Raw genomic sequence first — 11,554 nt, 5'->3', positions numbered from 1 at the left:
GCAGTAGGAACACTTATTTGGTTAGGTTGATTGGCTAGGTAGACGTTATACCTATGATACCCGAACAGCGTTCCACGTGTTCCTCTCGGTGGTTCACGTTAAAGCGTGATATCGAATCGAGTTTGTAAATTGTTTATTAAATGTATCGTGCTAATCCATAATGGCTACAAGTGACTTTGATGTGGAGCTCTTTGAGCGAAGACTTCACACGCTGAAGGATTCACAGGAGTCGATACAAGGTCTTTCGGCTTGGTGTCTGGAAAGGCGGCAACATCATAAAAAGATTGTCGCTACTTGGCTACAAGTGCTGAAAAAGGGTGAGTCTTTGTCTCTTCGCTTTGGAGCAAAACAAATTTTAAAGTTTTGGTAGCTGTTTTGTTTTATTGTTTATATAGAGTCCTCATGGTGTCTCTATTAAAGGTTTTACTTGTACAAAGAATTTTGTTTATGGCAATTACTGAGAAATGTTATAATCAATGGACTATTTAATTCAGAATTAATTGCAACTCCAAAATTAATAAATTGCAATTGGTTTAATATATTGACAATGGCAGCATAATGCATTACTTTTATCTTATGGAGAAAAGGCAGTAGATCTCTTTTATATAAAGAAATGATTATTTTATCTTTAATAACCATTTATAGAATTATATTGAAATAGCCTGGCTATTGGACTGTTTGTTTTGAATGCATTAATATTTTAATATTTAAGTATTATTACTATTCTGAAGATACTTATTCATAATTATGTTTTTTATTACTTTAACATTGTAATATATGTTGCAAATGTTTTTTGAATAACAGTAAAAGTTGAGCATCGTCTCACACTTTTTTACCTGGCAAACGATGTTATCCAATACTCGAAAAGAAAAAACTTTGAGTTTGTGGAGTCATGGGGCACCACTCTACAACGTGCAACGACTATGGTCAGAGACGAAAAAGTGAAACATCGTATACTGAGGATTTTCAAAATATGGGATCAGAGACAAGTATACGACGAGGAGTTCCTTGCGGATTTGTCTGGGTTAATCTCGGCAGCTCCGAAAAAGAAACTAGATCCTCAACCGATGGCACCTCCAGAGGAATTTCAAGCCGCCCTGCTTATCTCTACGATGAGATCTTGTGCGACGTTGGAACAAGCAACGGACGCACGACTGCGAGATCTGCGGGAAAGCAATATCGACGTGGAAAATGCGGAAGAATTGTGTGCTTCTTTGAAAGATCGCAGGAGAGTGGAAGATGCAGAGAAAGAAGTTGACTCTGCAGTGAGAAACGTTGAAAATTATGTTCGCGCATTAGAAGCGGAAATCAGAGAAAGGACACAAGTTCTTGAACTGTTAGAACAGGCTGATCAGTTTTATGAAACCCAGAGAGGAGAAGTGAAAATAGTTACTAACGTAAGTATACTTAAAGGAAATCGCAAATACTCTTAATTGTAATTCCCATTATGGTTTAATGTTTAATGCTGTCTGTAAACAGGCGTACAGGAATTTCGGGAGTCGAGTAAAAAACTTAAAAAAGAAATTGGACGAACTTCTACCTACGTTGATTTCTCCAATTCCGTCGCCGGATATAAACGCTCCATCTCCGAGTCCTGATAGCGACATAGAACTTCCAGGAGATGAGGATCAGCCTCAAAGTCAGTTAGGAATCATAGATGTAGCACCACCATCGATGTATGGATCATATTCGCACGAGTATGATCCTGTACCAGTACCAGCACCAGAATTGGGTCAAGGCAATGATTCTGGTGATTTTACTAATAATTTTTCGTCCTTTATAGGAGGAAATATGGATTTTGGTAGTATGGTAAGATATCATAATTCGATAAATGTATCGCTTTCGGTAAATATTGTTGTCACATTTTCTTCTTATTATAGAGAAATTTATTTAACGAAAGATCATCGACGCCTACTGGAATGTCGCAACAATATAACGATTCTTTAGAGGTATATTTAATTAAGATGTGCATTTATTATGTATCAAGACATTATAAAAATTTTACATACATTTTGGCAGGCTAAACCAATAGAAGTAATCAACTTGAGGCCCTCCAAGAACGAAAGTAGTAATGCAGATTTTAATATCTCTAGCTTTTTAAAGACTGTTCTTCCTTCTTCTGACGGATCCCAAGACCCCGGTGGAATACCGGGTCTTGGACTAGATATCTCCGACGCGCAAGTGGAATCACCACAGCGTTCGAGTTATAGACATTCGCCTATATTAGGACAGCATCCGGTAACCCCTGTGATCTCAAGAATGATGAGTAATCAGAGTACGACATTGGGTGTAAATAATTGCCAGTTAAGTCACAGTACTCCACTACCTGTAAGGAACTTGTCCGGCGAGTCACATACCCCTTCCCCCTACTCCAGTCAAAACAGTCAGAGTAATATTACCGGCCCTTTCGACGGCCCTACCACTAACAATACCGTTAATCCCTTACCACCTCCCCCGTTACCTCCGCCTATATTTCTTGACGATGAAAATTGTTATAACAAGTTGCCACCTAAATTCCCCACGTGGACTCCTCCGAGCGAAAGTATCAAGGAACCGGCCAAGTGGGAAGAAAAGGGTATGAGCTTAGTCAGCAATGCGAATTACGACGGTTTGACTTTAAAGTAATAAATGCTTTTTAACGTAGCGGGTTTCGCTATATCTTCAGGCAAAAATAGTATGAACCCAACCTGGCCTGGTGAGTGTGATGATAAGACGAAGACGTGGATGGACGGGGATTCGGATAGGTGGGACCCCAGTAACGAGACCACGTGGGTAAACACTGGTAGAGGAAAAAATGAAATTTTATCTGAAACGCCAGAATCGCCCCCTATGTACGAAAAAGCTGGATTTACAGATCCGGTAGAGTACGACGATCCTCAACCGCAAGAATCTCTCCTAAGTACTACTGGCGACGTGGATCATAGGTAATGAACCAAATACTTAGAGCAATCGGCAAAACCAAACATATGTAATCGAGCGTAAGTGAAATTGAGTTTGTGCACGTGTCGCTAAATATTATTTTTCAGAGTAATACCAATCCCGATGAACGTGGAAAATCAATTGCCGTACCGGCTGATAAAAGCAGCGGACGTCGATCATCGTAATCTGATCAGCTTGACAGGAAGTCCGGCGAATCACAACGTCAGCGAGAGCTCTATGAACACGATACCCAATAGTAGTAGTCTGTGGTCGACGGGCGATCAGGATTACCGGTAAGACACCAAACTACCGATAATCGTTGCAGTACATTTAAGTAATTGTAAATAACAGTTTTACATTACGACCGTTCGCGATGTAAAATCAGGCAACACATGCAGCCTGGCGACATCGTGGAAAGCGTCGATATGGAGATGTCGGACGACGAGACCGACAGTAAACCAAAGGGAAGGGTATTGGTCGACGTGAGGTCCCAGGACAGGGACATGAGAGTCGGTAATCCGTCAGCGTCGTCACAGCACATGGACATGGACATGCGTATGATCCCTCTCCCCTCCGGGCAAATGCCCGGCTCTCACGGTCAAATGATGCAAGACGTGCGAATGATGCATTCGGGGCCCCCGCCACCTCCGCCCCCGCCTCCACAGTTTCATCCGGGTCAACCGTCGTTTCATCAGGACCAAGCGGACTTTCGTCACAACCCGTCCGGGGATTTTCATCCGTCCCAGTCGAATTTCCACCAGAACAGGCCGCCGCCCAGCTTCCTGCAGAATCAGGACTTCGGTCAGCAGGAGTTCCACCCAATGCACCAGAACCAGCCGGACTTTCCGCAACAGGACTTCGAGTACCGCGACAATCATAATCTAAGATCGAGTCAGGAATTCCTCGGCGAGCCGCAGATGCGTGGCAGGTACTCGCAGCCCTCGGAGCATCAGCATCGAGACATGGCCTTCCATCGGAACGAGAGAGGTGGCCGCGGTGGCCGGGGTTTCCCAAGGAATCGACGGGACCGGTATTCCGACGAGCACAACAAACAGAGGAGCTTGCAGAACAGTCGGAAACAACGGTCGCAGGATCATCACAGGTCCTCGCCCGAGATCTTGCCCAACAGTCGACCGCTGTTGTTACAGCCGCCGGACACGGTGGTCATTCTCGACGAGGAGGGTATGCCGATAGGACTCCCGGACGACAAGGACAGTCCAGCGAACGTGGAGCTTGTGCCGGAAGCGGATCAGGAAGAAATCGTGCAAACCCTATCGTCTCTGGATCGTAGATCGTCCCACGGTACGCCTAACTCCCGCGACCTGGACCAGCCCGTCTACCCAGGCGGGTCGAATCTCATTCACGAACACGAACTGCCCTCCGTGGAGCCCGACGACCTGCCGCCGAGTCAGACGGTGACGATCGTGCCCGTGATAACGGATCCCAAGGACCCCCAGCACGCTCAGTACGTACCGATATCGGAATACGAGGAGCACGTGCAGTCGGAACCGCTGGCGTCGGAGAAGACCTGCGACATCGGCGAGTCGCTCGAGACCCTCGGCCAGGAAGCGAGTTTCGTCGAGCAGCTACCCACGGAGCAAATGGACGATCCGTCGAGCAACGATCTCAAGAGACCGTCGACGAACGGCAGCTTCGACGAGCAGAACGACGTCGCGAACTGCAAGAAGCGAATGCTGGCGAACGGACCCCAGACGCCGACCAGCATCGACGCGGGCGTCAACGGGCCGATTCCTCAAGTGTCCGCGGACGCTCACTCGGGGATTTACGATTTCGAGGGGCCCGTGGGGCCCAATTTCCGACCACGCATCGGCGGTCCCGTTCCGTTTCCCCCGTGGAGAGGCGGCCCGCCGCGCGGCAGGGGCTTCAGGGGCGGACCCAGAGCGCCCTGGATGGACAGAGGGCCTCGTGGCCCAGCGATCGGCAGTTTCATGCCCAGGGGCCTGAAACGTGGCGGACAGTTCAGGGGCAACGGTTTCAGGGGCCGGGGACGCGGTAACAATTGGTAAAGAGAGGACGCCAAACCGCGACAAAACGTGCGCCCTCGTTGCAATTCGTACGAAGAGAAGTGACCCGCGCCGCTTTCGACGACCGTTTTCTACGTTGTATCATCGGGAAGCGACACGGTTGGTCGTGACGTAACCGGCCGCGCGAGCGCCGCCATTGGAAAAAATGAATCCTCGTGTGTGCGCGAGGCAGACGAGCACGAGACTGTTTGTGCGTTATTTTCGAGTGACAAGAGCCAATGCAAGACTTTATTTTATACGCTGTGTTTGTCGTTTTCGAACCCACTGGTCGTATTAGGGTAATCAATTAGTCATATAAATATAGGATTCTCATATTTTGATAAGAGGTAAACGCGACGACAAGTGTAAGATCAAAGTATCCATATCGTTTCATTTTACGAATCGTGCGTATTGGTCACCGATCAACCATTTCGCGATGCTTGGTCTTCCGCGCATCTACCTTGCGCATGCACGTCGTTCGAACGAAAGATCACCTTTTTTTTTACTGGCGGCGCTCGTGCGCCCTAACGTTACGAGGAACTTTTTTTTATCACCCGGTGTACATACGACAGCTCGTATCGTCGAGCTTGGGACATTATGCGTGTTATCTCTTCGCCTGGAGGAAAGGGGGAAGTGATCCCAGATTGCGAGATCTCCTCGCGCGGAGGATTTACGTTTCTGTGCGATCGTTTCGCCTATATACATATATAAATAAACTATATAAATATATAGATATAAAAAGGTATCACACGTACACACTCACGGAGAGCTCGAACTCACACATACTGCACGGATCTTCGAAGATTGCCCCCGAACGATTTTCGTCCATTGAAAAAAATTATGTTTTCTTACGACGGTGCCGGTAATTCCTTGTTCAAAGTGAGAATTTAAGCAGGAGATTATTCAAAGGCTTTTATATTTCTCATTGTATCGCCGTGAGAGTATTATCAATGAATAGATGAGTAACAATAGTTTCGAAATAGCGCTAATGATATCGTGTTTGGTCTAATTTTCACGGGGAAAATCTCATCGATCTATCGATAATACTTTCGTAAAGATATACTGAAAAATATAAAAGTTATAAAAGCTGAGCAAGGAAGAGCTGCAACGCTTTTAATCTTTTGGCCGCGCGATACGAAATAATAATTTCGAATGATACTGTTCGTCGAGTTTGAATCTTCGTTCAGGGACAATCGCTGCAGCTCCCGGTATACATGTATGTACAACGTTTGTTAAGATCTGGATCGCATTATCGAAGCGACGCGCGTCGGTTCGGTGATCGAGAATTTACCTTCTAGGATTGTACGTAAGGCAACGAAACGTCTGTTTCCGCGCGTACGCGCGAACGAACGCAAGCAGATTGTATTTATGAACAGATTCTCTCCGTCGATTCTCATTTCGTCTTCGCTTGCCTCTACGCGAGGGGTTCGGTCCACGAAACAGGCGTATCAATGAACCTTCAAAGCTGTATTAATAAAAATGCAATGTTTATGTTCTGGTCCACTTCGTACATTTCCCTTGAATTATTTTTCTTTTTCTCGAGGCCGCAACGTGGAAATTCTTGTCAATCGGTCGCGCGAGATCGAGGAAAATCACGAGAACGGGCGACGAGGACTGGGACCGCGACGCGCGACGTGCTCGTATCTCGTTCGCGTTTTCGTTTCGTTTACGTCATTTTATACACAACGATTTTCCGTACGATCTCGCTCGCGTCGAGAAACCACGAAACCGAAACCTATGTATACGTTCGCGTATGTGTAACACGACAATCTCCGGACGGAAATACTTTATCCTTTTATCGCTTAAGACGATCCTGTACCTTTGTTGGCGATTAATCGTTAGACGGTAGAATTGTAAGTTCGGCAAGCAAACGAATCGTTGTCGGAACGTCTCGCGTGGACAACGCTGGCAAAGCGCACAGGAAACAATGTGTAGCAAGACGGAAAATCCTTGGAAAAAAAAACAATCGTTTAATAAAACATTGCAAATTTACCGAGGATCCTTGCCGGCACTCGTTCGACGAAACCGTGATCCCCGCATTACGTACACTGTATTTCTTTCGAACCCCCCTTGTTCGTTTCACCCCCCTTTAAAGCATTCCGAGCCGAGCACGTTTCATTTCGTCCGCCGTGTTTTGCGACGCGGAGGAACCGAAGCGTCTCGGTGATTCAGTTTCGTTCGCAGATCCGTGGCCGTGGTCGTGAATATCGTGTTTCCATAGATCCATAGCCTCTTTCGTTTCTTGCATCGTCCGGTTAGTTCGCGCGTTTCGCTCGCCGTTGCGGTACCTGAACATACATTTAAGATTTCTTTTCTTTTTTATTCACGGTCTGCGAGTATTTATAGATTTAACGATTCACGGTTACCCGGGTCTACGAATGCTGTGTTCTCGAATAAATTCCTTCGAACGACCACGACGCTTCGATCTACGCGTGTCGGGGATCACTGTGGATCTCTGAAATTCTCACGTGATCTGCCTACGCGCCGTAGCGTTTCCCTCGTCGCAGGAAATATGGATTTTGGTTCTTCGTTTCTTTTTTTTTTTATTTCGCAACGATCTCGTTTGATTTTTTTTTCTTTTATAAATATGTCTTCGTCGGAAGTTTGTTGAAAAATTGAAGAGTTTATAACGGTCGACGAGTACCTTTTACCAGTTATTTTGGTTCGACTCGTTTTTTCATTTATGAATAATAAGTTTGTTTGCACGGCGATCGATAGTCTCGTCCGTCGTTTCATCCTCGAATGCTTTAAAGGGCATATCCGTGCGGATTTCAAAGAATGTAGACCGCTTATCGATTCGCATGTACCCACGCGCGACAGACACGTAATACTTGTAACACGAGCACGAGTATGCGAGCAACACAGAATGTATAAATACATATTGTACAGTTTTTAGCGTTATCATTACCTTTTTCTTTGTACAATGAGAGGGACAAAATGGCGAATCGATCCCCCCCGTCGACGTCCTCTTATTATCCGTTGCTTTCTCTCTATCTACACTTCTCTTTTCAAATTTTCAAATTTCTTGTAATAAAATTACCCGAGAGGAAATACGTTTGAATAAAATATACTCGCGTGCAAATGTGTTCTGTTTGACGTTAAATGGAGTAGATTGTGCGTTCGGCCATGAAATTCGCAATTATCCATCCCTTGTGATCTTCACAGATATCACAGCATCCGTGCTGCACGGAGGCGCAGTTTATTTATTTAATGAACGTCTTCGATTCAATTAATTTTCTGTACAAAAATGTTAATATCTAAAGACACGTATATATAAATCTAGGACAATACGCAGTTTTATTATTATTAGTTGTATTTTTTATTTATTATTAATAGAAACGTGTATATAAATTTAAAAACACGCAATTAGATAATTGTGTGCTCTCGCTATATTTATATACATATAGTTCTCTATTTGTTAGGTATTAACAACATTTCTGTACCGAAGGAGGCCTTGATTGAAGGCCAAAAATGTTTATTAAATAAATGGACTATGCTGAAATATTTTTCTCTCAATATAACGGGCAAATTATATAACTGATTACAATTTGCGATCTTCCCCGAGCAATTTCTCCGAATTGATTTTACAGATCGTGTTCAATTGCTTGTTCATTTTATTTCTCATCGATATCGATTTTAATTGGCTCTCATCGAGACTGACATCGAAGAACGCGACGGTAAATGATCGTACACGTGAAATTACAACGACGAATGTGGACGTATGGTTGAAAAACATATTGTACTCGTTAAGAGTATCGTGCACAGTGTTTTTGCTCGGGCGTTCGATCGACGCCTTCTGTTTAGCGTCGAAGAGGGGGATCTGCGAAATTGCGAATTCATTGCCCGGCACTCTTTACTTCGCGAAGCTGCGTGTGGTCGTATCGATTTTGGCGACGAAGCCACGCGATACACAATGTGCGTGATTTAAGCGGCTACCCGTTCGCGCGGGTGGACCTTCGTGCTCCTCGTGCACGATAACAACGATATTGTTCAACCGTCGAGAATTTATTAACTCCTTCGTGCCACGCGCCTAAATGCATAACGTCATTTCCTTCTTCCTTTATTCATACACGTCAAAGATTTTTTCAAACTATAAGGTGTTCGGTCAACCCTCGGAAAAATTTTAATGGGGGATTCTAGAGGCCAAAATAAGACGAAAATTAAGAATACCAATTTCTTGATGGGGGCTTTGTTAAAAAGTTATTAAAGTTTAAAGTTCCGCAAGTACGGAATTTTTTTCTCGAAAATGCGCAGGATTTTTGGGGTATGCGTATTCACCAAAAATGATTGTAATCGACCCCCGCAACCGAGAATAATTTTTTTAGAATGATTTGAAATTTTTTTTTTCCGTCGAAAAATGTCACACCTTCTCGAATTTTTTTCTCGAAAGTGCGTAAGATTTCGGGGATATGTGTCATGACCAAAAATGATTGTAATTGACCCCCGCAACCGAAAATAATTTTTCCAGAACGATTTTAAAGTTTCTAATTTTTTCGAAAATCTCAGCACCTGTTCTAATTTTTTTCTCGAAAGTGCGTAGGAATTCGGGGGTATGTCTATCCACCAAAAATGATTGTAATTGACCCCCGCAACCGAAAATAATTTTTCCAGAACGATTATAAAGTTTCTAATTTTTTCGAAAATCTCAGCACCTATTCCAATTTTTTTCTCGAAAGTGCGTAGGAATTCGGGGGTATGTCTATTCACAAAAAATGATTTTAATCGACCCCCGCGAGCGAAAATAATTTTTTTAGAACGATTTGAAAAATTTTATTTTCGCCCAAAAATTTCAACACCTATCTAATTTTTTTTCTCGAAAGTGGACAGGATTTCGGAGGTATATGTGTTCACCAAAAATGATTATAATCGACCCCCGCAACCGAAAATAATTTTTCCAGAACGATTATGAAAATTTAAATTTAATTGTTAATAACTTTTTAAGGAAGCCTCCATCAACAAATTGGTATTCTTGATTTTCGTCTTATTTTGGCCTCTATAATCCACCATTAAAATTTTTCCCAGGTCGAACACCCTGTAGAACACTATTTCTACCGCGAATTCTATTATTTTTAAGTTCACGGTATCCGGGGGAAAAAATGATCGAATTTGGAAAATAATTTCAAAATTAATGTTTTAAAAGGTAGAAATAGTATTGGAGAATAATCTGTAGAAGAATTTAAATTGCAATAACGATGTGAATGGTGGACACGAAGGGGTTAAAGATGGAGACAGAGAGGGGAGCGGTGAAACGGTACAGAGAAATATTTGTCCGGCCAGGCGGACGTGTATAATACTCTCGAGCGTTCTTTGTGAGCTAATGTGCAATTTGCGGCGCGATACAAGCGACTCGAACGGCGCTCGCGAGACAATTTTTTATACCCCCGATAGCCCCGTTTAAGCGCAACCCGACGCGGTGTTATTTAATTTTGTAATTTATATTACCGCGCGCCGTTTCGTTGGACGTTTACGCGGAAGCTCTAGTTTAATCTTTCGTCGCTGTTTATCCGGATGCGTCGTTTAAACGTATGCGTGGACGATGGATGTGGCGGAGAGAAGTGCCTTCACGACGAAAGAAATTTTATTTCGTTGCGCCGAAGTTATTGTCGCGGAGCAATTTTTCTAGCACCCCTTCCCTCCTTGCGAAATTAAAATTCCACACACTCTCCAGCGATCGAGTAGTTTGTAACACTTTGGAACTTCTAAGTTCGAACGTCCTGTCTTGTTCCATTGGCGAAGCAATAATTTTCCTGTACCGTTAGAGCAGTGTTTCTCAAACTGAGGCGTTGCCGGTGATTCGTAAGCTCTAAAAAGAAAGAAATTATATTTATTTGAATAAAAAGAAATGATAAAAATGTTTCCATAGTTGGGAAAAGAAAAAATTATTCTGGGAAGACGGTTTGAGAAACACTGAGTCGAAGATCCACGTTGACCCGGAAGAGAAACGGAGAAGGAATATCGACAGACGGGCACGCGACGAAAAAAAAAAAAACGAGAGTTTCTTTGTAGTTTTTATCGTAGTGTACGGGAACTTCCGATACGGTGCGTAGAGGCAATCGATCTGAAGTTCTATTAATACGCCAGACTCGATTATCCCGGACGATAATCTCGCAAAGTAGGCTATTATTTAATTATTTAATAATAGATCGCCAATGAGTTTTATATTTCCACGTAAAACCGATTCTGCATACCGTGTATGCTGATTATATATTTTGTACGTTGCACGACGAAAAGAACAAGAAACTATGTTGATTTGTGATCGTGAAACGATCGCGAAGTTTAGCTCTGCGTTTCGCGGGATCGACTGTTTTCTTGTTGTTGAATTCGCGCGAGAATAAACTGTGTAATTTAATGGCTGTACAGGAATATATAAATATAATGTATATATTATATGTTATATTTATATGCGTGTATATATGTATATGTTTGACACGAGTACATAGATACTTAAAAGATGCGAAGTTCGATGAAATATATATATATATATATATATACATATATTTGTATCGTAATTTAAGATCGTTAATTGTCTTTGTCTTAAGGCACAATACACTGAAGAAAGAATTAAATCTGTGCGTTACGATTTTATTATTGTGCGTCATGTTACGTTTTAT

At 43.2% G+C, this 11,554-nt stretch overlaps 1 protein-coding gene across 1 annotated transcript; it reads left to right on the top strand.

Moving 5' to 3' along the window:
- The first annotated feature begins 158 nt into the window (after positions 1-158).
- LOC122394946 lies at positions 159-7,216 on the top strand. The gene is made up of 8 exons (XM_043392141.1): positions 159-317; positions 805-1,397; positions 1,480-1,809; positions 1,881-1,949; positions 2,020-2,575; positions 2,645-2,924; positions 3,027-3,212; positions 3,305-7,216. Exons 1-8 carry the CDS (start codon positions 161-163, stop codon positions 4,944-4,946), a joined length of 3,813 nt encoding a protein of 1,270 aa, XP_043248076.1. The 5' UTR covers positions 159-160; the 3' UTR covers positions 4,947-7,216.
- The last annotated feature ends 4,338 nt before the right edge of the window (positions 7,217-11,554 follow it).

Source organism: Colletes gigas, unplaced genomic scaffold (assembly GCF_013123115.1).
Source record: "Colletes gigas isolate AHSC1104 unplaced genomic scaffold, ASM1312311v1 Colletes_gigas_Sc00005, whole genome shotgun sequence".
NCBI lineage: Eukaryota > Metazoa > Arthropoda > Insecta > Hymenoptera > Colletidae > Colletes > Colletes gigas.
Note: the sequence above shows the minus strand (reverse complement) of the source record. Positions and strands in the feature narration are given on the sequence as shown.

What these genes read in the sequence shown, in the direction of transcription:
- LOC122394946 (XM_043392141.1), top strand. Translation starts at nt 161, where the DNA reads ATGGCTACAAGTGACTTTGATGTGGAGCTCTTTGAGCGAAGACTTCAC. An exon ending in GCTACAAGTGCTGAAAAAGG is followed by an intron (nt 318 to 804) that starts GTGAGTCTTTGT and finishes TTTGAATAACAG; the next exon opens with TAAAAGTTGAGCATCGTCTC. An exon ending in ACGGGCGATCAGGATTACCG is followed by an intron (nt 3,213 to 3,304) that starts GTAAGACACCAA and finishes ATGTAAAATCAG; the next exon opens with GCAACACATGCAGCCTGGCG.